At 42.6% G+C, this 27,824-nt stretch overlaps 1 protein-coding gene across 7 annotated transcripts; it reads right to left on the bottom strand.

Moving 5' to 3' along the window:
- Nucleotides 1-1,176: 1,176 nt before the first annotated feature.
- On the bottom strand, nt 1,177-27,824 carry LOC123998591 (signal transducer and activator of transcription 3-like). Of its 7 annotated transcripts, none has more exons than XM_046303569.1 (23): nt 27,609-27,824; nt 18,011-18,160; nt 12,230-12,566; nt 12,050-12,131; nt 11,726-11,859; nt 10,712-10,863; nt 10,307-10,465; nt 9,980-10,072; nt 9,790-9,849; nt 9,644-9,673; nt 9,429-9,522; nt 8,610-8,657; nt 8,373-8,456; nt 7,214-7,312; nt 6,897-7,032; nt 6,659-6,711; nt 6,462-6,556; nt 6,069-6,208; nt 5,685-5,903; nt 5,461-5,503; nt 4,527-4,589; nt 3,162-3,259; nt 1,177-3,042 (listed from the first exon to the last, which is right to left on the bottom strand). In XM_046303569.1, the coding sequence occupies exons 2-23, from the start codon at nt 18,136-18,138 to the stop codon at nt 2,984-2,986; spliced, it is 2,406 nt and encodes an 801-aa protein (XP_046159525.1). In that variant the 5' UTR covers nt 18,139-18,160; nt 27,609-27,824; the 3' UTR covers nt 1,177-2,983. The 7 variants fall into 7 exon arrangements, with proteins under 7 accessions (XP_046159525.1, XP_046159528.1, XP_046159529.1 ...); XM_046303572.1 differs by having other exon boundaries at nt 1,177-3,018; XM_046303573.1 differs by having other exon boundaries at nt 11,726-11,826.

The following is a 27,824-nucleotide window of genomic DNA, read 5'->3' as shown; positions in this document are numbered from 1 at the left end:
CAATGATTTGCAATTTGCTGAAATTGCTGCTGGTCTGCTGCTGCACTTTTGCAGCCAGGCACGTGTGTTGTGACAGAACATCGTTTTTGTTTCGTTTAGAGGGAAATCGCGTGCCTTTTAGCGTTTGAGTCATTTTTAAAAGTTGCTAAATTTGTTGCTAGGTGCAGTTTGGAAAAAAAAGTTGCCAAGATAGACTGAAAAGTTGCTAAAATGGCATCACTGATACTCAGAGGATATGCAGTCAGGAGACAAATTATGTGTAGCTATATAATTGACCTTCTGCATATTCATGACTGTTTTGGACTGATGGCTGACTTAACATTCTACTCAATGCCTTGTCAATGAGCACTGATGAAGATTCTGTCAAGTGCATTCGTGGCTTGGAAATACAATGACATTCAAACTAATTAGTAGGACAATCTTTTGTCATCATTGTGATGTCACCAGATTGACTTTAGATGCAGTATGTTAGCTAGCTGAAGTTGAAGGGAGGCCACCGGATTCTAGCTAGTGTTAGCATCGTTGTTAGCTATTGTTGACAAACTGCTAGCAAATGACAACACTGCCTAAAGAAATGCTGGCAAAATAGTTTCTTACTAAATATTAGACTACTTTGCAATTTCATCTTATTTCCAGACAATATAGCATAATTTAGACTAAACAGTAGTTAGCCTCTGTCCAAAATGACTGGGCTTATCACCATTTTGGGGCACCACCAAATACCTGTATAGCTAAACCAAAATAGACCACAGCCTGTCGTTTCTAACAGGAACAAATGAGCCAGTGGGCAAAACAAGCTAGTTGGGCAGAGCTAAGCACGAGCTAGCGAGATCCTATCTACCGTCATCTGCATATTTCCTTTAGGGAACACCTACTTTGTGAAGTGCTTGTGTGCAATTCACCTTTGCACTCAAAATAATTAGTTTAACCTTTGTTCAAAACAGATTCTAGTTTTGGGAACATCAAATGTTTAAACGATGAGAAAATTTGCAGAATGTCGGCCAAAATCCATCTCGTCACTACCATATTCGACCGAGTGACAGAGCTGCAAGGTATGAGAGCTTGTTTGCAAACACATATGTAAATATACATTTAAGATATGCAACTGGCTCACAGGTTTAAAAAAAAAAAAATCATAAGACCTCAATCAAGATAGACAAACATGAGTCCATGAGATATATTTTTTTTTGTTTTATGATTTTTAAACAAATATAAGATTAATTACAGCATAATTTACAGATATGTTTTTTCAAATAACATCTACAGAGTGAACTCAATTACCGATTCAACTGAGCACTTAAGTCAGGAAGTGATGGACAAGGTGTGGGGTTGTGTGATGTGGCATCACATCATGCGCATATACAGTCAAACAGAAGTGAAATATCACTTGAAACTGATACTAACATTATGCAAATGACAAAAAAAACAAGGTCAACACATTCAAGAAGTGTTCGCTTAAAATAAATCATTCATACAGTATGAGAAAGGCACTACATAAACCATTTAGGCAAAGACTAGTGCAGTACTGCGGCAATGATCATCTCTATTGTTATGGTTTAATGAAAACAACAAATGGTATTCTCATTATGACAAACTATGAAGGATAAAGGGGTATGTATGAATTCAAAACACCAAAGAATAATGTACATTTCTATCTACAATAACAGGTTGGCATTCATTGTCATCAATCTTGTCCTGGAGGGAGCTCTGCAGTGGTCACTAGCTGGCACAGCCAGTCATAAAATCAGATTTTAAACCCAACCCTAACCCACACCAATAACCCCAACCTTAAATTAAGGGGGGAAAAAAGTTACTTTTTCTTTTCATAGATTTTTATATCGCCAATTTTGAATTTGCAGCTGGTCCAGCTAGTGGAAATTGCTCAGGGCAAGATTCATGACAAACATCAACGTACTTTACAATCCAGGGAAGAAATCAGTATCTTCCCTTCAACTGAGACAAGCTGCCTGTCAGCTGAGAGCAGGGCTGAGCTGAACCCAGGGGAGAAGGTCAGAGAAATATCCTGCCATTATCAATGCCATTTCAGACACCTAAAACAAAAACCATCACCACTCACATAAATTACCTATATGAATGAATGTTCAATTAACAAATTCACTAGTCACCTTGGTTCTCATCTCCTTGGTTTTAACAAACACATATTACTGACTCGTGAGATTCTAGATGCAGGTTTTTTGTAATATGTAATAAGGAATAAGATACAACTGGAAAGAATGGACCAGGATATTTCTCAATCAAATAAAGATACAGGTGTCCCCTTCAATAGAGAATGACATGGGACACAGACAGACAGACTACCAAAAATGTTATCATGTAATAGGTCATTGAGAACTATGAAGCTAACAAATAACTTATCTTTGAAAAGCTAGACAGAAATCTTCCTCTTTAGACATTCTTATAAAAACAAGCGCTGGTTCATAAATGAAGGTTGGAGATCAAAACCATTTTAAAAGAAAGTCGAGGAAACAAAAATATACCTTTGTATTAAAAAATCTACAATTTAAATAAAGTACTTTGTGAAACACCCACAGGAAGTGAGACATGGCTTTTCGAAACATTGAAACCAACGCCTCGATCACACCGATAGCGTCATTGCATTTTGGTACACCTAAAGTACATTCCTTTCCAATGGAATGCTGAATTTGCCTTTATCTAACGCAGGCATCAAACTGTATGCGCAGACTGCTTGACAGAAATGGTAGCAGAAGGTGAATGTTGAACTTTTGTTGCACACATATCCAGATGATTCTGCGTACCATTTTGCTCAATGACACTGTAGGTGTGTTTAGACGTTAAGGTGAAAGGTAAAGAACAAAACAAGTGGCTAAATGTAATGCATCTCGTTCCCTTTCACAATATGGGACAGAAGTACCTGTGGATTATAGATTTTTGAAGAAAACGGGGAGTTAAAAGATTTAAAATGAGTCTGGCTCATTCGTCTCTTCACATGGGTGACGCCACGTCAGAGCTCAACTCCATGTCCAGAGTGAGGGGAGTCTGGGAAGACAGAAAGCAAGAGGGCTGCCATTAAAACAAGTTAAACCTTGCCTCACATGCAAGCACAGTACGAGTATGTGCATGTGCATGTGCGCGTGTGCGTGTGCGTGTGTGCGCGTGTATTAGTGTCTGTCAGGACTTACCCAGCGGGCCAGGGTTGGCCTCAGCCTCATTGTGCATCAGAGAGTCCAGGGTGCGAGGGGACATGGGAAACAGGTCACTGGTGTTACCAGAGTTAGTGCTGCAACAAGACCATACAGGAGAAGAGACATGTTAACACACAGACGTCATAGTGATTAGACCTCTGTCCTTTTTACCACAAGCGATAAGCTAACGGTCAGTCTACTTCCAGTGCGCAAGTCATTTTCATCATCACTGCTGTTATGTCACCATAGAAAAGGACAATACTCCACATTATTACAGGTTGAAATACATGAATCAAGTAGTTCAGTGTTGACTGGGTCGGATTAGTAACAGGTTAGGACAGTTCAGCCACTATGTGTCAATGTGCTTCCCAGTGGCAAACGAATGACTGGAGTTAGATGACAGTAGCAGAAAGAAAGGAGAGCAGTAATGTGTGAATGAGAGAGAAATGACTTATCCTCTTGGGGGCAGCACTGAGCACATTGTCACATAAGGATGCTGGGATAGTTAGTGGGAATGTTAATGACAAGTATTCTAGACAATCTAGTTTGTTAGAGCAGGCCAGTGGGCAGAAACACACCAAAACCCCCTACACCCGACAGACATTCCATTCTAAAAGTGCAATGACGTCTCACAACAACCTACTACTATAAAGTCATATGTGGAGAACAGTGGAGGCTGCTAAGGGGAGGACGGCTCATAATAATGACTGGGACAGAGCGAATGGAATGGCATCAAACCATGTGTTTTGATGTATTTAATACCATTCCACCGATTCCGCTCCAGCCATTACCACGAGCCCGTCCTCAACGTCCCGCGGTGGAGAACTAAAGGAAGGATCAACGTTCGGGCTTTAGGAGTTCATCTCCACTGAAGGCACTTCTAATGAGAACTTCAGTCTACAGCCTTTCAATCCACAGCCTCTTATCCCCTCCTGCTGTTCTAGCCCGTTCATAATGACATTGAAATGTAGACCATTTTTGATACCCATTCTCAAGCTGTAAACTAAACATGGCTAGTGTGTGGACTGATTTTAATGGAGTGGTCATGACACCAGTACGTAGACTTGCAGGGAGTTTGAAAGGTGAATGATCTACTGAGGATGTGACTGGGAAAGGGAAGCCATCTTTGAGTAGAATGAACCCAACTCAAAATGGCTGCATACAATATGACTGGAAGATTCTGTGGTGTTAGAACCAAGGAGAGCGACAGTGAGTTGGAAACAAAACGTTAGGGGGGGAAGGGGTGAGGAGGCCGAGAGACTTATTACACCATTCCTTGTCTGAGTCTTACCCACCCTCTCACACACATACGCAGAGAAACACACACACACACAGCCCTACATGCCCCCCCCCACTGCCTACCCAGGGAATATCCCGTTCCCAAGCAGCTCGCTGTCCGGAAAGTCCATGAACACGGAAGGGCACCTACGGAGACAGGTCAGGATCTCACTGAGCAATCCTCTCCAACACCCCCCTCCACCAAACAGACACCTCTACCTATGTAGTACACATACTCATCTAATCCTACAGAGACAGGTCAGGATCTCACTGAGCAATCCTCTCCAACACCCCCCTCCACCAAACAGACACCTCTACCTATGTAATACACATACTCATCTAATCCTACAGAGACCGGTCAGGTTCTCAACCTCTCCAACGCTGCTACACCCCCCCGTAAACAGTACCTTCAACCCTGGATTAGCCAGTATACACACCCTTCTGATCCCTCTGCTAAACTCATACACGCCCTCTCCGTCCCGGAATAGAGAGCACTGAATGGACTTCAGAACACCTCACACACACTGTCTCTCCCCCTAGAAGTGCAAGGAAAGCCTTCTCTTTGGTTCTACTAGTGGTGTTATTGTGTTGAGCGATTCATATTAAAGTGATCTGTATGCTTGTCTGGGCATCGTTACTTGCTTCCTCCACTCTGCTTTGTCTAGAGAGATGTGTACACTTTGCTCTTGCCTGCCTACAGTCCTGTGCTTCCTGTTCCACTGTCCCCAGGTCAGACCAATGCCTGTATAAATAAGGGAAAGACACTGACTAATAGTGAATCCGTCTGTCAGTTTGTTGGTGATGACGATCTGGGAACCACTCTTCCAGGGTAAAACTCCCACCCTCCCCACCCTTACAAGAAGCCAACAAGGGGATGTTGTAGAAGATAAAAAGTTTTACAGTTTGCAACATGACTGTCCCAGTTTCCCTTACACAACCTAGTGTGAAGTCACTTAGGAGCATTAACTCCTTGGAGGGAAGTGAGCACTAACAACTCTCAAGGAAAGTGGATACTTACGGGGTTACACAGATGAACTTTGTCTTTAAATATGGTTGAATGGCTGCGGGAGAAAACCAGAACACATTTTAACGTACACACAGATCAAAATATTCCCCATCTCACAAATCACCAACCTCCAGAACGGTAAAGAAGTATTCATTGTGGAGGTACTTCCAGATCTCCTACCGTTAACTCATCTCACAGTTTCCATGACAATACGCTCAACTTCCTGATTGACTTACTACTACACGGGTCCCCGAGGTCAGCCTCTGGAGCAGCTTCCGGTCGGCAGTACTTCCCGAAGGCGTCCTCCTTGGGGATCTCTGGGAAGAGGTAGACCAGTGGAGACACCAGGATGTTGGTGGCGTCCATGATCTTGTATCCCATAATGATCTCCGCAAAGGACATGCTGTTGAGCTGCTGCTTGGTGTAAGGCTCCACCGACTGGATCTGAGTCTTCCCTAAAGACACAGAGAGAATGAGAGGGATATGAAACCATGTCACAAGAGCAATAATGAGATTATGGTGCACATTACTTAGTTCAGACAAAGACCAAATGACACGCACAATAGGAAAGCGAGAAAGACAGAGAGCGTCAACCAGCCCAACACGCTCTCTCCTCTTACCACTGATGTCCTTCTCCACCCAGGTGAAGGTGATGCCTCCCTCCTTACTGCTCTCACTGAAGCGCAGCAGGAAGGTACCAGGAGGCTTAGGGCTCAGGATGGCCCTCTCCCTCTCCTTACTGATGAAACCCAGAATATACCTGCACAGAGAGAAATGACATTTTATATTGTCACTTACACCAGATAAGACAGAGAAAGACAATTTAACTGCATTACACTTGTGCATTAACCCTAAAACCTGTACTCCTCCTCAATCCAGATTCCTGCTATCTAGGGTTCAAAGGCTCAGTATAACAGTATGAACTCAATGTCATGAACTCCACTCCTTCCAACTTGGACTTTGCCCAGCTGTTCCAGTAACAAGTGGGTAAACAAACAGAAGCGACCTCTCACCCTTCATTCCACAAGGCCAGGATGTACTTCTTGACCAGGTCAATTATGTTGTCCAGCCATACCCAGAAAGAGAAGCCTTTACCCGCCATGTTCTCCTGAGGACAAAGGAGGAACTAATCAATTCAAAGTGAAGCCGTTTACGACAGATAGATGGCTAAAACAACATATCAATAGAGACTGATTGGGCAAGGGCATACTTTGCAGAACTTGGCCCAGGTGATCTGGCATCCAGAGTAGTTCACACACGGCCCTAGACAAACAACACAAACACATTTAGTAGGCATTGACGCCATACAGACATGCCATAGAAATATATTTACTGGAGTGGACACTCATTCTGACTCTCATTCAATGTTCTGTGATAGACATCATTCTATTGCTTTGGAGCCATGCAATCCAGATGAAGGTAGAGTTGCAGACAGAAAGGTTCCTCGCCTAGTAGTTTCTCAGCCAGGGTGGTGAGCTGCTCGATGGTTAGGCCTCTCTTAGTGGTGGAGGAGAACTGCCAGCTCAGCACCTCCGCTACCTGATCCCACGTCCCCACCGGAGGCTTAGTGAAGAAGTTCACATTCTATAGGACATGACAACAGGAAGAGGAGGTCAAGGTGGATTTCGTACACATTTTAACCCTCTCCAAGACATATGCCAATGCAAAGAAGGTATGACACAGGAAAGATGATATCAATGAGACTATTTGGCGGACAGAAGTTGCAGGACAGCGGTCTAACGTGAGGTGGCGCCAGCCGTCTTACCTTGGGGTGGTTGGTCAGCATGTTGTACCACAGGATGGAGGCCCAGGCGTTGGGCATCTGGCAGATGTTGGAGATGACCACCACTGGTAGAGAATGGGTCTAATGGACCATAGAGAAAACGCATGAGGGATGTTAACCTGGACGTAGGCTCAATTAGCATATACGTATGGAGCAGAAGCTTTTGCCAGGCTTTCAACACTAACCTAGGCTGTTCGGTCATTCTATTCAAGTCTGACATGAAATGCCATTTAACACATACATTTAATTCTATTATTTTTTGGATTGCTGTGACAAAGTAGTCGGCCGTACGGGAGGAAAAGCTGTCCATGTTCTGAGTGAGATGGCAGTGCTTAGTCCCTCACTGAGAATTAAGTCTTAAATCACACAGCAGCACCCCTCGCCTCGCTAAATGGTGTCATTTATAGAAGACGGAGTGTTGTGGTAAATTACTTCACAACGTGGGAGTGCCAAACCCTCTCTCTCTCTCTCAAATGCCCGCACGCTAATTTCCCTCCTTTTCTCAATGCTAATGTGTTAATTATCCTGGCTAATGCATTTTCACACTGCTGTGTTCAGGGTGGGGCATCGCCGCAGTGTTGAGCTCAACACAAAGCACTAAGCCCTGCAGGACATAACCATTAGATGAATGATTCCTGTGTCCCAGCAGGGGGCTTGGGCTAGCTACGGTGAAATCAGAGGGAGGAACCACGGTGGTACTAAGGGAGGTGTTGAGCGGGTCAGAGACGGATCACCCCTGGACTCGCGCCACCGGCCGGGGGTGGATGGGACGGGTGATGGGGCGAGGAGCAGCAACAGTAGGGAAGCATGGAGTCTGATTACTGAATCAGCTCATTAGTATTCTCTGCATGGGGAGAGCAGAGCCAGGCCCCTGGAAGCCTAGGGCGCCATCAAGCTAATGATAATGACTATTTTGTCTATTGGCTCGCGTGTGTGGCAGAGCCAACTCGTGGCCTTAAATATCTAATCTCCGTGTATTTGCTGCTGACGTAGGATTAAGGTGGAGTTAGGGGACTACATGCTGAGCGTTTGGTGTGGCCATAATGAGACTTGACAAAGACCATCTGGGAGTTAGGAAGCACAACAGCAACTCCCCACGCAGCCTGTGTGCACACAGGTAGAGAGCGGAGCTAGGTCTCACCTCCAGGTCGATCTTCAAGCCCTGGTGGTAGACCTCTGTCTCAAAGGTGATGAGGTGGAGCTCCTCTGTAACGATCAGGGAGGCCTGGGGAGGAACAGGACAGTCAGGGTTATAGGTCGATTTGATGCTACTGCTACTAACAATACGGATGACACTTCCCCAAATTCTAGGTTTAAGTTAACAGTTAGATCAGTCACCATAAGAAAAGGAGCATTCAAGATTGCGTGTGGGACTCACATCACTGTTGGTCCTGCCACCATTGCCACACCGCTGTTCCCTCAGGGTCTGAAAGAGAAGGGCAGTTATCAGTCAAGCAACATACTGTACAGTATCACACTAGACTCACCACTATACTGACTAACAGACATCCATTCACCAGGTGTTTGAACTCTGCTGACAGACAGACATCCATTCACCAGGTGTTTGAACTCTGCTGACAGACAGACATACACTCACCAGGTGTTTGAACTCTGCTGACAGACAGACATACACTCACCAGGTGTTTGAACTCTGCTGACAGACAGACATACACTCACCAGGTGTTTGAACTCTGCTGACAGACAGACATCCACTCACCAGGTGTTTGAACTCTGCTGACAGACAGACATCCACTCACCAGGTGTTTGAACTCTGCTGACAGACAGACATCCACTCACCAGGTGTTTGAACTCTGCTGACAGACAGACATCCACTCACCAGGTGTTTGAACTCTGCTGACAGACAGACATCCACTCACCAGGTGTTTGAACTCTGCTGACAGACAGACATCCACTCACCAGGTGTTTGAACTCTGCTGACAGACAGACATCCACTCACCAGGTGTTTGAACTCTGCTGACAGACAGACATCCACTCACCAGGTGTTTGAACTCTGCTGACAGACAGACATACACTCACCAGGTGTTTGAACTCTGCTGACAGACAGACATACACTCACCAGGTGTTTGAACTCTGCTGACAGACAGACATACACTCACCAGGTGTTTGAACTCTGCTGACAGACAGACATACACTCACCAGGTGTTTGAACTCTGCTGACAGACAGACATACACTCACCAGGTGTTTGAACTCTGCTGACAGACTGCCATTGTTGGACTCCTCCATGTTCATCACCTTGGTGTTGGTACCTAGGATGTTGAACTTTCGAGACCTGGGAGAAGCAGAGTAGAGCAGGTAGGGTAGGTTATTCACAGGTTCCATGGCAAAAGGGACGTTCTAATATTGATAGCTTAGGAGACAAAGGGTTTCAACGTAACATAAAAGTGTCTTACCCTCGAATGGCAGCCACGTCCCCAGATTCCCTGAGAAACAAACAATAGGTCAATTCACAACTTCCCTGGGACTGAGTCGATCGTTGTGTTCTACGCAAATCACACATGATCGTGGGAGTGACGGACGCAAGGCATGCAAAACTCACTTATCAATAATAACTTTGATCTTCAGCTGGTAATTCAATTCTGGGAACTTCACCAGTAATCTGAAAGGATTTGGAAAATAGCATTTGGTGAGAGCACATAAAGCAAACGCCAAAGACATCAAATAAGGCCGTTTGGTATTCAACATAGTCATCAACTGGTGGCATTGAGTTGTCCCGCAGCTCCTCTTACCTGACTTTGTTGGTGAACTGCACACCTGTCTTGATGACCAGTGGTCTGTCTGGATGCATGGGCATACAAGGCTGCCTTTCCACCACGAACGCACTGCAACACAGTGACCAGATAAGAGGTGCTGCATTAGAGCACAACGGTGGAAGTCTGTGATCGACAAAACTCTGAAGCCTCATCATAATACAATGTCAAAATATCTGCATAATTTGCCAAAGGCTATGCCATGTATCCGAAACATCTGAATATTATGCAAATTCGATCCTATAATAAATATCCAAACCATCTGGACATGTGATAGATATTGAAGCTAAAAGAGAAGCTCCCCACCTCTTCATGAGGTTCCTGAACAAGTCCACTATCTTCTCCTCCAGAGCGGGCCGGTGCTGGATGATGGGGTCTCCCTTATAGGACACCTTCTGCTGGAGCTCCTCCAGCTTCTTGATCTGCTGGCGGATCTGCAGCTGAGACTCAGCCAGGGAAGTAATCCTAGAGGTCACAAAAGGTTCATCTAGGTCAGTCATTATGGCAGTGCTACTTTGTTCGTTAAACAATTTTGAAACTACAATTTAATCTTATGGTGTCTTGTATCGACTACCAATAACAGCAACTTCTCCTTCTTCACCATTCTGACGTTTACTCTACATGAGTGTTGGGGGAGATAGTGTACGGTCATGGGGAGGGCACATAAAATGATTTTAACGTGGAAAGTAAAGGCTGCTAATGGTAACTGACCATGTCTCCAAGCGGTCCAGGCAAATGTTGGGTGGTCCTCCGATGCAGGCAATCTGCTGCCTCCTCTTCCAGTCAGCCAGCTCGTCATCTGTCAGGTTCTTCTGGACAAAGTCCATGGCTGACAGCAGCCCTGCCATCTCAGTCACGATTTGCTACAACAGAGAGGGACAACAGCACATCCTTCAGACACTGATGTAACCAGTGTTAAAGTGATATTCAGGGGGCTCTAGAAGTACTTTTAAGATAAGATACATTTTATTAATCCACACGAGATGGACATCAGCCGCAGTGCAGCGCCCAATGAGCAGTTTAGGGGGTTAAGTTCCTTGCACCTGAGATATTGATGCCAGCAACCCACCGGTTGCCAGCTCACTCCCTGCCAGCACTAGGATTCGAACCGGCAACCCTCCGGTTGCTGGCCCGGTTCTCGAACGTCGAGGCTATGATTATATCTTGCACACGATTCTTAGGATGATTATCATGTTAGACAACATGATTAGTGAATTTGTTTTACAATTTTGGCCTCGGGGAAATTAGAACTAAATAGTCTCCAGCCCCACATTCTCCAATATTAGACAGCTATTATCGCCCTCCTCATCTTGCTCATAAATATTGAGTGCCTGACGGCAGCATGAATATTAGTTTAACTCAATTGAAAATGAATGAACGGGCACACATTAATATCAACACACATATCACAGATCTCTGCATGTGTAGTGAAAGGTACTGCTGCGGAGTCCAAATGTTTATGTCGGGGCAACAGATAGGGAAGCAGGCTGCTTGGGGCAGAGAATTACAGAACGACTAACCCAATTCTATTTAACAAACATGTAAATATGCAGGTTTATGTCATTTACTGCACACACGTATGTAGTTCAAGCAGAATGTCAACTAGCCTAGCCGACTTATCGCAGAAATTCTGACTATCTTGATTCAGGGTATTCGGACCCTCCAAGAAGGGGTGTACGATGTAGGGTCAGATGGACACTATGGAGGGGTGTACAAGGGCCCTACCCTCCTGAGCTGGTCCAGAGCACTCAGCATCTGTTCCAGCTGAGACATCTTCTGCCGGGTGGCTGCCGCCTGGCTGTTCCCATTCATGTCCTGGGACAACTCTGAGCAAATAGGAGAGGAGTTGGGTGGGTTATCTGTAGATTTAAGAGTCAGTGATATTTGGTAGTATTTGATGGTGGGCCAGAGATTCAAAACAACAAGCAAAATAAATAGTAGGAGTATAAAATTAGAGCCTCTAACAGACTCGTATCTTATCCAGAAATTCAGATAAAATTCTATAAAAATACATCTAGAATTGTATGTAATATTAAAAGTGAAACTTACCACCCTGACTTTTAAGGGTCTTGTAGTTGAAGTCAAAATCATCCTGGAGATTCTCAAGCATCTTCATCTTTTGTTCCATATCCTATAGCAAAGCAAAGCAAAGCATGTCAATCAAATGAGGTATAAAAAAAAACACGCCTGTGTAAAAGCACATTCTTCTGACTAAACATGCAGTCTCACCTGCACCCTCTTCCTGATGTCCTGCAGGTTGTGCTCCAGGATCTGTTGCTTCTCCGTCACCACAGTGCCAGACGGGTGAGACGGCGTTCCGTCCTGTGCGGCGGTGGTGGCGGTCTGCAGCAGCCTCTGCTCTTCCCAGAGGCAGCGGGCTACAATGCGGGCGATCTCCATGGGTTTCTCCAGGTACTTGGACTGCAGGTGCTGCTTAATGCGCCGCAGGTTGTGCTGGTAGAGCACGTTGTTCTCCTGCAGGAAGCGACTGTACTGCTGGTCAATCTCCCCCAGCAGGTTGTGGAACACCAGCGTGGCGTGGGACTCCTTGTTCGCTGCGTACGCCCTGCATAGAGCATATAGAGAGGGGTTTAGCGAAAGCTTACGGTTTTTTCATTTTATTATCTTGATTTAATTAACCAGGTAGGGTATTGAGAACAACCTATAGTAACAACCCAGCCTCTAGTTATAAGTCAAACAAATTGTAAAAACTAAATCCACAGATAAGACATGATATACTTTCCAAATGCAATGTGTTCAGACCACGTTACGTTACAGCCTAATTCTAAAATGGATTCAATTGTTTTTTCTCCCCCCCAATCTATACACAATAGCCCATAATGACAAAGCAAAAACAGGTTTTTAGAAAGGTTTGCAAAAGTATATTTAAAAAAAACTGAAATATCACATTTGCATAGGTATTCAGACCCTTTACTCGGTACTTTGTTGAAGCACCTTTGGCAGTGATTACAGCCTCTAGTCTTCTTGGGTTCGACGCTACAAGCTTGGCACACCTGTATTTGGGAAGTTTCTCCCATTCTTCTCTGCAGATCCTCTCAAGCTCTGTCAGGTTGAATGGGGTGCATGGAGATTGATGAGGACATGTTTTAATTGAATCCATTTTAGAATAAGGCTGTAACGTAACAAAATGTGGAAAAAGGGAAAGGGGCCGGACTACTTTCCCGAATGCACTGGTATCCATGTCATATGGAAATATGACCCACTGAATCGAACTTGCTTTGGTATGAAACTAAGAACCATTTGGCAGGAAAGATAGAAAGATATTTGCATTAGGAGCACAGACTTTTACGGTAACAAGGAAGTTTGGGAACTGAAATAGCTTTGGGTAAATCCATTTGAAGTCACTATTTGACAGCATCCCTTTTGCTTTAAACAAAATGTTCCATACATGTCTGCCAAAGGAAGAAGCTGTCAGAAAGTGACTGTTTGGACCTGAATGCCAAAACATGCTCAAAGTTGAACCATTTGGCTTTCCCCAGCACACCATGAGGCATCCATATCGTCACCAATGGAAAATATCAACGGTTGAGTTTGATATAATTTAAAAGTGTTGTCAAACGATTGTTTATTAATTTATTTGTTTTCTTAATAAAAACATTTTTTTTTTTAATCTTTAACCTCAATTACGTGTAAACTCCGATTTTGTTCATACGTTGTATCTTAGACCCGACTTCAGATCCTCTGAGGTGTTTGTGTTGTGCCGCCGTCGGTTGAGACACAACATGCTGTTGAATACAGGGTGGGTGTCATTTCAATCATAGAAATAGATTTACTAGAATGGCCTGATCAACTCTATGCGAAGGAGATGTGCCGCGCTGCATGAGGTAAATGCTGGTCACATCGAATACTGACTGGTTTTCTGATCCACGCCCCTACTTTTTTTTTTTAAGGTGTCTATGGCCAACAGTTGCATATCAGTATTCCCAGTCATGTGAAATCAATAGATTAGGGACAAATGAATTTATTTCAATTGACTGATATAAACTGTAACTCAGTAAAATCTTTGAAATTGTTGCATGCTGCGTTTATATTTTTGTTCAGTGTAATTACTACCACAAAGATGACTGCTGGTCCACCCACCAACGAATGTCGACTTAAAAATGGTAATGTCTACTCTATGATGTATATTTCAATAGGTTTCCTATGGATGATTGGCAGTAGAATTTAAAACATCAGTAGCAGATAGATATATTGAAACAGGCGAGGATAAATTAGGCTTGGTGAGAAGGCAGGGCAATTCTAGGCGAACAGAAAAATTGAACCTGTACAATGCTGAAAGAAATTAATATCTAAAGAGGAGGAGAGAGAAACTTAGTCTAGAGTAGTGAGATATGAGATATTAACATTGAAAGTCCCAAGGAGAATATCTTACGGGTGAAATGTAATGTCCGATCAAAAGTCAAATATATTGAGGAAGTTTCCAGAAAGGAGAAATACATACCTCTCCTATTCTCGCTATACACCAAGTCACTTGGCTCTGTCATAACCTCACATGGTCTCTCCTATCATTGCTATGCAGACGACACACAATTAATCTTCTCCTTTCCCCCTTCTGATGACCAGGTGGCGAATCGCATCTCTGCATGTCTGGCAGACATATCAGTGTGGATGACGGATCACCACCTCAAGCTGAACTTCGGCAAGACGGAGCTGCTCTTCCTCCCGGGGAAGGACTGCCCGTTCCATGATCTCGCCATCACGGTTGACAACTCCATTGTGTCCTCCTCCCAGAGCGCTAAGAACCTTGGCGTGATCCTGGACAACAAACTGTCGTTCTCAACTAACATCAAGGCGGTGGCCCGTTCCTGTAGGTTCATGCTCTACAACATCCGCAGAGTACGACCCTGCCTCACACAGGAAGCGGCGCAGGTCCTAATCCAGGCACTTGTCATCTCCCGTCTGGATTACTGCAACTCGCTGTTGGCTGGGCTCCCTGCCTGTGCCATTAAACCCCTACAACTCATCCAGAACGCCGCAGCCCGTCTAGTGTTCAACCTTCCCAAGTTCTCTCACGTCACCCCGCTCCTCCGCTCTCTCCACTGGCTTCCAGTTGAAGCTCGCATCCGCTACAAGACCATGGTGCTTGCCTACGGAGCTGTGAGGGGAACGGCACCTCAGTACCTCCAGGCTCTGATCAGGCCCTACACCCAAATAAGGGCACTGCGTTCATCCACCTCTGGCCTGCTCGCCTCCCTACCACTGAGGAAGTACAGTTCCCGCTCAGCTCAGTCAAAACTGTTCGCTGCTCTGGCTCCCCAATGGTGGAACAAACTCCCTCACGACGCCAGGACAGCGGAGTCAATCACCACCTTCCGGAGACACCTGAAACCCCACCTCTTTAAGGAATACCTAGGATAGGATAAAGTAATCCTTCTCACCCCCTCCCCCCTTAAAATATTTAGATGCACTATTGTAAAGTGGTTGTTCCACTGGATGTCATAAGGTGAATGCACCAATTTGTAAGTCGCTCTGGATAAGAGCGTCTGCTAAATGACTTAAATGTAAATGTAAATGTAAATGTATAGAATCCCATACACATTGATTATCATTAAAGAGACACACACATAGTCAGACAGAAGAGCAACTAAAATAACTGTGTAACGATAAATACACTTACATAGGTCATAGAAATATATACACAGACAATCATGAGAGGCATATTCGCCCAGGATTAAGACGGGATATTAAATAGGTGCTGGGGGATAGATAGGACAGGAAGGGAATTATATGCGGACAAGATAACTGGAATGGTCATTTGAATTGTGGGAGTATTGATCATCGTTCCGATTCAACAAATAGTACTGAAATATCCAAATGAGGAGGAGAGGGAAAACCAAAATCTAGAGAAATGGGATAAAAGCCAAATCTATAGACAAGAGGCTCCATGCGAGAGGGAAGCCTAAGAAATAGTGGCGTGAGATAACGATTATTAGCGTTCTTTAAAAGCCTTCTGACACAACCGGAAAATAAGATATTAACTAGGGATTTACGACCCCTGGGCTTATGGTTGTATAGGTAAGACCTAATATCTGATTCAACAGTCAAAGCTCTTGATAAGGTTTCCATAAAGGAGAAAACACAAATAGAGATCCAAGGAGGTCCCAGAACTAACGGGAGATTACCGTTATAGGAGAACAAAGAGAATGGAAGGGAGACGTCCAAAATCTGACTCAGACAAAGAACCTGAATAGAAGCTGATATTACTAAAATAGTCAGGAAGGGTTTTAAATTAGGATGATTTTCTGAGAATTCTCGTGTCGAAGTTTGCGACTACAGACTATTATAATAATATAGTTATTGGCGGGGAAACTCAATCATTTCAGTAGCGCGACACCAAGGTTTGTATTTCAGCTTTGAAACCGATAGACTAAAATTGATTTTAGATTGTAATTCATCTATTTGTATGGTTTGCCTGAAAAAATATGGTCGCTAGTGTTTGTATAAGATATGAACTGAACATTTAATATGTTGTTTAGATTGAATTGAAAAGAAGTCATTAAAAATAATGGCGAGACAATTTCGATGTAATACGCCATTTTGCCCAAAATGATCTGCTGGAATAATGTATTGAGATGGGAGTCGTATTTAAATAAATGTATCATAGAAGAGAAAGTCACCTAAACCTAGTTAAATGTAGGGAATAACGGAGAGATACGATACAGGTTTGTGCCACCAGGATGATGTGTCTTTTTTACGAATCGACTGACATACGATAAATTTAGCACAGAACATGGTACGTTTAAATGTTAGGGTATAGAGAGTTGAGAAGTTTGGTTGGTTTTACTTTGTTGATGGAATTTAAAGCAGAACTCAATCTGAATAGGGAATATATATTTTACAGAGGCAGGCTGACTTGCGGCGTCGTCTTACGTTGAACAACATCGTTCCTCAAATTTAAACAGCGAAGATGGGTTGTGGCATTTAGATGGGAAAATGTGTGCATTATAGCTTAGAGTTACTTTTCAAAAGTGGCTAAAAGTTCCAAATACATTTTTTTTTAAAGGAGCTGAATATCATGAGGATAGTCTGAAAAGATGCTACAGCTAGCAACGGAATTGCTAGGCATTCAATTGGGCTATATAGTGCACTACTTTAGACCAGAGTCCTATTCCCTATATAGTGCACTACTTTAGACCAGAGTCCTATTCCCTATATAGTGCACTACTTTGGACTATAAAATAGGTAAGAATAGTTGAATCGTAAAAAGTTGTGATTGTGTTCCCGAGTATTGATGTTTGGTTAGGTAACGCCAGTGAATTCGAACAAGAAGTTAACATATTCTAAAAACATGATCTGTTTTCATTACGTGGAAGAAGTAAATGTCTTATCTTAAAGGGACAGTGCACGTTTATCACAGTGGTTTTAGTGTATGGCAGTGTACAAAATATTTTGGGGCGACAATTTGGAGATAAACTGAATGAGTTACATGAAACGTCGAGGGATTTAAAACGAATGATGTGAAGGGATTATCATAATTATTAGGTTTATTAGGTTTCGTTGTTGTAGTAGAAGTTTGGGTTAAAGGGATTTCCCTGTTCCCAGAGACAAGATATCTTAAAGGGGTACACTCACATATGGAATATTAGGGGTTTTATTTTCTGAGTTTTAATTAGACAAGTGAATAATGTATTGGGAATAGAGTCGTAATTAAAATGCTACGTCAAACACGAGACAGTTACTTAAATCAAAATGAATTCTAAATAATAACAAACAGACAATTACGATTTATGCCCATCGAAATGTTTGTATAAATTTAGCGAATTGAGAGATGAGAGATGTTGATTGATGTTGTAAATTCTAATTCAGGATTCAATGAGCGTGATGACATATTTCCTTCCCCACTACTATCAAACCAGAATGAGCAAGCACAATAATGAGCCATGTCATCCTGCACAGTGTTGCCAGCAGCAGTGGTGTTAGTGAACTGTAGGTACTAGGTACCTATTCTGTAGTGGTGTTGTGAACCACAGGAATTAGGAAAGTACCCACCAGTCCTGGCTTTCGATCCAGGGGGCGAGGAACTGCCGGAGCTCCATGGGGAAGCTGTCGCTGTACAGGTGGTACAGCTGCTCCAGGTACCTGGTCTCCAGCTGCTGCAACTGGTTCCACTGGGCCATGCTGCCGGCTGCCTCCACAACCCTGTATAGGACACACATGAGGAAACAGTTGAGGGAGAAACGGAAAGCAGGGAAGACAAGGAAGCTAGATACTAATGAGGGGAACAGCTGTGGTCTCTTGATACAACGATCAGCTCTTGAGAGCTAGCCAATGCAGGACGAAACCTTGAGGCCACCGTTACAGTACGCCTCTACTTTGAAACATTTCCAATACCTTGGTCAATTGATTTGTTCTAACTCCGATTGTCTTGAATCTGATGAGAGCATGTATAGACACGTCATATTCGACCTGACAGGAAGACCTCAGAAACCGAAGACAAAGTATCTGATGGTACCTCAGCCAGCTTCCTATAAACACACAGAGACATCCTGTTCAGCTCAACACACAGCCTTCACCGAGAAACACAGACCAAAATAAACCCTGGCCTTTGGCCAGACAGAAACCCTGTGGTCTCCCTCATTACAAGAAAACTATTCAGACTTCAAAGTAAACAGCAACCACATCATTGATAATCACCACCAGCAGAATATAATGTCACTGTTGTCATCGTCAACAAACCATTGAATTATGTAGGCCATGTAATTCAGACGACACAGTCTGCAAGTTGGCACAAAAATGTTGCTGCTCCTCATTCCTTCATAACAGTGTAATTATTTTTTCAAAGTGAGTGATTTTCCACTAACAGCGGTCATGATTTCAGTTAGTTATTTGAGCAGCCATGCTAACCCAGGCCTGGTATTCTTCCTACATTAGTACTTGCTAAAAGCCTTGCCAAAATCCTAATTACCACCAGTGAAAGGTAGAGAACAACAGAGCATCCCCCCAGCCCTGAGAGATCACACAGTCATCAGCAAACATCTGCCACCCTTCTCATTTTACTGGACACAGGGAGGAACACAATGTTCTCCTAGTAGCTCAAATGCACAATAACTTGCAAGGTGGTGGTGAGGCTACAACTGCCCTGATAACAAGTCCCTATACAGCAGCAAGACCATGTTGTACTGTAGGCTAGATGTCAGGACATCCAGAAGAGAGAAACAGGAACAGACTGTATAGTGAGGGTAACATTTTAAAATCACAGGATTTGAGATTTCTTCCATTCTTTGCATCATCATATCTAATATGCTCCATTGACAGATTCAGATAAGAGAACTTATCCAAGGAATTGGGTCTTTGTGATTGGATAACGGGTGCTCCAACCGCATTTTGCTTTGCAGAGAAACCTAGGGTTGCGTCCCGAATGGGAAGATTTTCTTGTGCCTTGGTCAAAAGTAGTACACTATAGAGAATAGGTTACCATTTGGGATGAATCCTCATTTATAAAATGTCACTTCCTCTTGTCCTACACAGGTGAAACAATGAGTTTAAATTGCCTGTGACCTGTATTGCTCGTATTTGCGTTGAAATTGGTAGATTTGATTGCAATCCTGGTTTACTTCCCCTGAACTTTTCTTACCATGTCCACTTCCTGTCAGACTGGAATAAGGACAATAAATAACATTTTAGAATTCAAGTCAATTCCACAAATATGATGAAAAGTCAGTCAAATCATGTATCTAATACAAGCAGACGTTATGAGCCACAAGATCACACAAAAAAAGCTTGTGATGATGTGCACTGGAAAGCACCAGTGACAAATTGCTAAATGTTTGCCACTGTTTGTTATGTTGCTAGCGTGAACAAGCATATTCCTTTTGCTAAAGCTTTTTGTTGTCGTTGTATTTTACCCCCTTTTTCACCCCAAATTTGATCTCGTCTCATCATTGCAACTCCCCAACGGGTTCGGGAGAGGGGCGAAAGTCATGAACCGTCAAACCGCGCTTCTTAACACTCGCCCGCTGCACCAATGTGTCGGAGGAAACACCGTTCAACTGACGACCGAAGTCAGCCTGCAGCCAAGACTTGCTAGCAGATATCCACAGAGTTCCAGTCCTTGCGCTAACGCTAGTTATCAATTGCGCTACAGCTAGTTAGCAACTTCCTTCAAACTGCACACAGAGACATAATAATGGTATCCACAAGTTTATCTGACTCTGGAGAAGTAGATACAATGACAAAGTATCCCTTGAAGTCATTCAAAAGTATTACTGTGTGTGAAGTTTTAAATGCATTCTGTCATTACTAAATGTGTCATGTGATAAGACATTTTAACATTACTATTTTTATTAGATTTTTTACACACAGAACTGCTTTAACTCAGCGACATTTGAGTTTTCAAGCCCTGCCACAACATCTCAATTGGGATTAGGTCTGGACTTTGACTAGGCCATTCCAAAACTTTTTAACCCTTTTCATGTAGACTTTGGTTTACCAGACCAGATTGTGTGTGTCTGGATCATTGTCTTGCTGCATGACCCAGCTGACCCAGCTGGGTGACCCAGCTGTGCTTCAGCTTACAGACAGATGGACATTCTCCTGTAGAATTCTCTGATACAGAGCAGAATTCATGGTTCCTTCTATTAAGGCAAGTCGTCCAAGTGCTGAGGCAGCAAAGCATCCCCAAACCACATGAGGTTGATGTTCTTACTGTGGGAGGCAGCGTTTGGTTTTCGCCAGACATAATAGGACTCATCCAAAAAGTTGACTCAAGTTTTCCAAAAAGGCATCTGGTTGATCATCAAAACTCTTGGAAGAATGTTCTATGGACAGATGAGTCAAAGTATAACCGTCTGTGAGCTGGAGCTGAAGCGCAGCTAGGTCATGCAGCAAGACAATGATCCAAAACACGCAATCAAGTCTACGTGAAGATGGCAAAAAAAAAAACATATTTTAAGTTTTGAATCGGCCTCGTCAAAGTCCAGACCTAATCCCAATTGAGATGTTGTGGCAGGACTTGAAACAAGCAGTTCAAGCTTGAAAACCCACAAATGTCGCCGAGTTACAGCAGTTCTGCATGGAGAAGTGGGCCAAAGTTCCTCCACAGCAACGTGAGAGACTGATCAACAAGTGGAAGTGCTTGGTTGGAGTCATTGCAGTTAAAAGGTGGCACAACCAGTTATTGAGTGTAAGGGGGCAATTACATTTTCACACAGAAGCATTGGGTGTTGCACACCTTTGTTTATGAAATAAATGAAGTATGTAATTGTGTTATTTGTTCACTCAGGTTCCCTTTATCTAATATTAGGTTTTGGTTGAAGATCTGATAACATTCAGCATAAAAAAATATGCAAAAGTAGAGAATTAGAAAGGGGGCAAATACTTTTTCACAAATACTTTTTCACATCCCTGCACCTGATTAAAAGGTGAGCCACTTTCGTGGTACTGGTTCTCCCAAGTTGAACTAGTTGGCCAAAGTTCTCGCTAACTTCTCAAACCAGATACGTAGTTCAGGGCTCTGAACTCACCACCGCGGGTTCAGACTAGCGCGACCGGGTCGGTCACGTCTGCATATATACCTAGCAGGTTTGCATGCTCAGTAATTACTATGTTCTATGTTGAGGGGCGTTTTCCTATGTGTGTCCTGATGTGTTCAAATAAAATTATGTATTGGCCATTGATGTTTAAATTATTGAGATGTATTGACTATGGAGTGACATTCATATTGGCTGAATACCTGCTCAAGGGCTTGCTCATTTCGAGAGAGCTTAGGCTAGAGTGACATGTTGTCCCAGGGCTCTACTAAACTCTGCTGTGAGGGTCCACTACATTACAAGGTTATTTGAGAAACGGAAAGATAGGAAAGTTAGAGGGCACCCCTACTCATTTCACATGTTAGACATGTCACCTTTACTTTCCTCATTCCTCTTTCACTACACTGATGGAAACAGGTGCATCACCCTGCCTGGGGTGTATTCATTACGCTAATTTTGTTGCAAAGTTTTTTTTGTTTGGTTTGCTTCTGTTTGGTTCTTAAAGCGGTAAATGGCTTCCATTGCAAGGCATAATGAATACACTAGAGGTCGACCGATTAATTAGGGCCAATTTCAAGTTTTCATAACAATCGGTAATCTGCATGTTTGGACACCGATTATGGCCGATTACATTGCAATCCACGAGGAAACTGCGTGGCAGGCTTACTACCTGTTACGCGAGTGCAGCAAGGAGCCAAGGTAAATTGCTAGCTCGCATTAAACTTATCTTATAAAAAACAACCCATCTTAAAATAATCACTAGTTAACTATGGTTGATGACATTACTAGTGTATCTAGCTTGTCCTGCATATAATCGATGTGGTGCCTGTTAATTTATCGAATCACAGCCTACTTCACCAAACAGGTGATGATTTAACAAGCATATTTGCGAGAAAAAAAAGCACTGTTGCTGCACCAGTGTACCTAACCATAAACACCAATGCCTTTCTTAAAATCAATACACAAGTATATATTTTTAAACCTGCATATTTAGTTAATATTGCCTGCAACATTAATTTCTTTTAACTAGGGAAATTGTGTCACTGCGTTCTGTGCAAGCAGAGTTAGGGTATATGCAGCAGTTTGGGCCGCATGGCTCGTTGCAAACTGTGTGATGACCATTTCTTCCAAACAAAGACACAATTAATTTTCCAGAATTGTACATAATTATGCAATGCAACAGCAATATTTAGACTTATGGATGCCATCCTTTAGATAAAATACGGAACGGTTCCACAATTCACTGAAAGAATAAACGTTTTGTTTTCTAAATGATAGTTTCCTGATTTGACCATATTAATGACCTAAGGCTCATATTTCTGTGTGTTATTATATTATCATTAAGTCTATGATTTGATAGAGCAGTCTGACTGAGCGATGGTAGGCAGCAGCAGGCTCGTACGAATTCGTTCAAACAGCACTTTCCTGCATTGGCCAGCAGCTCTTCGCTTTGCTTCAAGCATTGCGCTGTTTATGACATCAAGCCTATCAACTCCCGAGATTAGGCTGGCAATACTATAGTGCCTATAACAACATCCAATAGTCAAAGGTATATGAAATACAAATGGTAGAGAGAGAAATAGTCCGATAATAACTACAACCTCAAACTTCTTACCTGGGGATATTGAAGACTCATGTTAAAAGGAACCACCAGCTTTCATATGTTCTCATGTTCTGAGCAAGGAACTTAAACGTTAGCTTTTTTACATGGCACATATTGCACTTTTACTTTCTTCTCCAACACTTTGTTTTTGCATTATTTAAACCAAATTGAACATGTTTCATTATTTGAGACTAAATAGATTTTATTGATGTATTATATTAAGTTAAAAATAAGTGTTCATTCAGTATTGTTGTAATTGTCATTATTACAAAATATATATAATTCATTTAAAAAATATAGATTTTATTTTTTAAATCAGACGGATTAAATCGGTATCGGCTTTTTTTTTTTGGTCCTCCAATAATCGGTATGGGTATTGAAAAATAAATCGTTCGACCTCTAGAATACACCCCTGGTGTGAGATCGTGCTACGTGCAAAAACCAGACTCAAACCACAACACAAAGCAGCTGAGCTGACTCATCATCATGTGTCAAAACTCAAACTGTCACCTAATTCAATTACTTGTTGTTTTCTTTCAACTTCCTCTTTCTGGAGTTTCTCAAGTCATACAAAGTGCATGGGCTTAAATGGATCCCATGTTAGTTAATGAACAGCTAAGCTTGTAATTTACAGTACCTCAACAGCCAACTCTTTGGCAACAGGTGACAACCCAGTCAAAACCCATAAAATATAGATGACAAGATAGATGAACTACTAAAAAGCAGAAACTTCCTTTGTTCAACCAGACCCTGCATCCATGGGTAGCTTTTTGCAATTTTGGGGGGAGGTCTCATGTCTTACTCATTGGTAGGAAGAAGTTTGGTGTTGGGTACTATATTTGACTATTATCTGAATCTTATAAAAAAATGTTTTGCCAATTTGGGTGCAAAAAATGTGCTTAAATTCTCAGAGATCAAATTATACTTTAACAAAACTATTTTTTAGAAATGCTAAATCGTATCTTTCACTAACTACAGAAATGCTTTCAGAACGATCCGAGATGGTGGGTGTTGAAATCCCCTCTTTTTTTGACTCGCACTTAGAACATGAAAAGGACACCACACGATTCAGATCATATCCAAAATGGGCATTACCAGTGCCTATAAAGACTGCTGGCTTCGCTATAGTTCTCCATACACAACTGAAAAGAGCAGAGCTTTTGTCTGAGAAACACTTGTCCCATCATTGCCATTACAGAGTGGGGTGGAATGCACAGGCAGACGACAGAGAGCCACAGAAACACAGAGCTCCACCAGGGTTAACAACACAGCTGTGTGAACAGTGGCACTACACCAGACAGGCCTGGAGACCTCTACAGCCTTGGCCTACAGAAGCACGTCAACATGAACTGACTTTCACTGAGCCGGTGTTGAGAGAACTGTAGGTCTCAAGAACAGGAAACATTCCCATACTGCAGCAAGGCACCACTCATTTAATATCACCAGTATCTCTCTGCAGCCACTATGGGTAGGCTACCCCATTAAAAACATTTAATATCACCAGTATCTCTCTGCAGCCACTATGGGTAGGCTACCCCATTAAAAACATTTAATATCACCAGTATCTCTCTGCAGCCACTATGGGTAGGCTACCCCATTAAAAACATTGTTTAGACATGTGCCAACCGCTTGTCTGAAAGAGTGTGGTGTACTGTGCAGCATGGGAGGTGGGATCAGCCTTTCAAGGAATCTAGTCTGTTGTTCAGCTAAAGATACTTTTCCTAGAAAGCGTCAGTCATGAGGGCCATGAAAGCAGCCACATCCTCTTGCCCTGTCCATAACTAGGCAAGGGCCTAGAACTTTCTATGTAACCGAAATAATGTTACTGTAGCTTTCTGATACCAGCATTGTCATTGTACTATTGATGCACAGTGAACTGTTAAACCCCATATTTCTCTAACTCAGGCAGGGAGTAAGTATAACACATTTCTACACCTCACTACAGTATCAAAGTCTGACTCAATGCAGTAAGCAGTTCTTTTAAGTCACCAGGGCGCAGTTTTTCCAGATCAAAATGATCCTGTGTTTTGCTCCACCTTCCGATGTGGTCCGTCCTCATTTTTGGATGTAGTTTTAAGAGAAAATGGAAACAAATGGAAAAATGGAAACAAATCATCATATGCTACAACACAGATCATGTTATATGATACAATATTTCAACCAAATGTTATGGTCTTTGTCTTTTTAAACAGGGAACACAACACATGATCATTTTGTTCTGGATGAAATGTTTAGATAATCTGGGCCCAGATAAAAAAAATATTTAAAAAACAAAGCAATTTAAACAATGATATTTAGACATAAAATATTCAGGAAACACCAAGAGAAAAACAACTTTCAGTTATCATAAAAGCACCGCAAAAGCTGAAACAAGAACATTGGACAATGGAAAGATTATTTGAGGAAGAGATTCCAGGAAAATGTATTACTTTATTCCAGTATGTGTTTCCTGGTGCAGTGTCAGTAGAACATGGGACAAGTAAGGAACAACATCAGCGACAACCTTGCAGCTTTATAGTCACTCGCCAATGCTATGTAAACAACTAATGATGACACATAGGTGATTGTATACTATTTGGCACATGGGTTATCTTACATGTGACATGTGCTGCTGCCCATCATCAAGCAAAAGGGGCCCGCAGGGGCCAGAGTGCACAAAGCTGTCATCAAGGCAAAGGGTGGCTACTTTGAAGAATATCAAATATATTTTGATTTGTTTAACACTTTTTTGGTTACTACATGATTCGATGTGTGTTATTTCATAGTTTTGATGTCTTTACTACTATTGTAGAAAATGGTAATAACAAAGAAAAACCCTGGAATGGGTAGGTGTGTCCAAACCTTTGACTGGTACTGTAGGCCCAAAGGCTGAGACGATAGAAGACACAGTGGCAGAACAAATTCAACCCCACCTCTGTTTCATCACAAAACTGGATAGCTACCTCTGTCCAGTGAAGTCCACAAAGCATATGGCATGTAACAAACAGCTACATGACCGATAGCATGGACCACTAAACAACTATTGATTTAGAACCATGGAGAGTTACTTCAAGTCGCAAAGAAAACAGGAGCTGCCTCCACTATTCCAGCACCATTTCAACTTCAACTAAAATATACCAAAAACAATTTAGTCCAATCAACGTAAGCTAAATATGATGAGGCTGTCCATGGTTCTGATGTGTGTGTGTGTGTGTGTGTGTGTGTGTGTGTGTGTGTGTGTGTGTGTGTGTGTGTGTGTGTGTGTGTGTGTGTGTGTGTGTGTGTGTGTGTGTGTGTGTGTGTGTAAGTAGATTGAAACGCCAATGCCATCCTCCTCTCTTTCATGTTGATGAAACAGTCTATCACTGTCATATAAAACACTCTTATTTTAGGCTACCTGGCTAAAATGCTTGCTCCCTAGCCTAACTTCCCATTGATGGGCAACGTTAGCTAGTTTTACTTTTAGCTACATATTGAGTTTCCATCCTCTAAGGCCAGGGGCACAACAATGTATGAATTAATAGTTGGATCCGAATCCTCATAATAATCATTGGCCAGTACTGAGAATGAAGTAAAACCACAAGTCCAAATCCCTATCTTCATCCATGGCTAATTTAGGCAAGGGTCAATTTTAGCTTGCTGGCTAACCACAGGAGGACAACAACCCAACGAGATGGAACAATTCAAGTTGTTCAGTCAATGACTTGTCCTCTCAATGGGATTTGATAGGAGTGATTCCAAATCCAACGTGGCTTCCCATTACACTTTTTTTTGGTGAGCCAGGGTCATCCACAGTTGAGCTCTGCGCTGATTGACTAATTGCTTGTACTTTTTTTTGTCCCATCGAGGCCAGACTGTTTTGATCGCTCTGATGCTTTCATTCAATTCGCAAGAGGCTGAACGTAGGACAATTATGAAACAGACAATTTATTATTTTTCATTTTTGGGCTTCCCTTGGCATCCATTAATACACGCCACTGGTTGTGTGCGTTTGTAATCCCTCAAACTGTAGACTGGTTGTTGCAAACCTGGTTGATGTGATGACCTTCCCAAGCACCGTTTGATGGATCAAATGGCCGTGACATGCCCACACGAAAGTGGCCATCAAAACCTGCACCACTGGATGTGGCTTTGACCGAAGGCAGCATCCCATCATGGTTCCCCTTCAACTTCATAAAATTCACATCATCACAATAATTAGGCATAAACGGTCGGCGCATGCTATCCTTTGAAAGCAAACGTAGAACATACAACCGCTGCAACGATTGGTAGGCCTAATCTATTTGCGAAACAGTGTGATTAAACTTTTGGCGACTTATGTAAAAGCATGGAGGACGTCGCTCCAGTTACTTAGTGTCGAGTGAGTTTCACCGATTGGAAGTGTATCCTCAATCTGATAATACATTGATGCTGCTCGCCCACCACACACAACTACAATGTGTTGTGTAACACAGTTTTAAAACTTTACTCTCAGGGCCCAACCACAATATGATGTATAAAAAATACAAAGCAAAGGGGTCTGCGAACGCCTACTTACCCTACTGTCCACGGGAAAGTGTCAGAAAAAGTATCCCGTCAAATCGTAGCCAGACACCAGCCTTAAACCACCAGAACGAAATGTCTTATTGTACAGGACAATCGAGAACTTTTAACCAAACTGTATTTCTAACAATCGGAACTACAGTAACCGTAGCCTACTTCAATGTCGCGATACTATACACACTGACAGCTAGTTGTCCAATTCCACCAGGAG

The sequence above is a fragment of the Oncorhynchus gorbuscha genome, linkage group LG16 (assembly GCF_021184085.1).
Source record: "Oncorhynchus gorbuscha isolate QuinsamMale2020 ecotype Even-year linkage group LG16, OgorEven_v1.0, whole genome shotgun sequence".
In the NCBI taxonomy this organism is placed as follows: Eukaryota; Metazoa; Chordata; class Actinopteri; order Salmoniformes; family Salmonidae; genus Oncorhynchus; species Oncorhynchus gorbuscha.
The sequence above is the reverse complement of the archived record's forward strand: the minus strand, read 5'-3'. Positions and strand labels throughout refer to the sequence as shown.

Bases quoted from the DNA above. Each gene is read 5' to 3' on its own strand.
- LOC123998591 (XM_046303569.1), bottom strand. From the start codon at position 18,138: ATGGCCCAGTGGAACCAGTTGCAGCAGCTGGAGACCAGGTACCTGGAG. The intron at 9,674-9,789 runs GTGAGTTTTGCA...TTTGTTTCTCAG, and splicing joins ATCAAAGTTATTATTGATAA to GGAATCTGGGGACGTGGCTG. The intron at 5,504-5,684 runs GTAAGTCAATCA...TTTCTCCCGCAG, and splicing joins CCTCGGGGACCCGTGTAGTA to CCATTCAACCATATTTAAAG.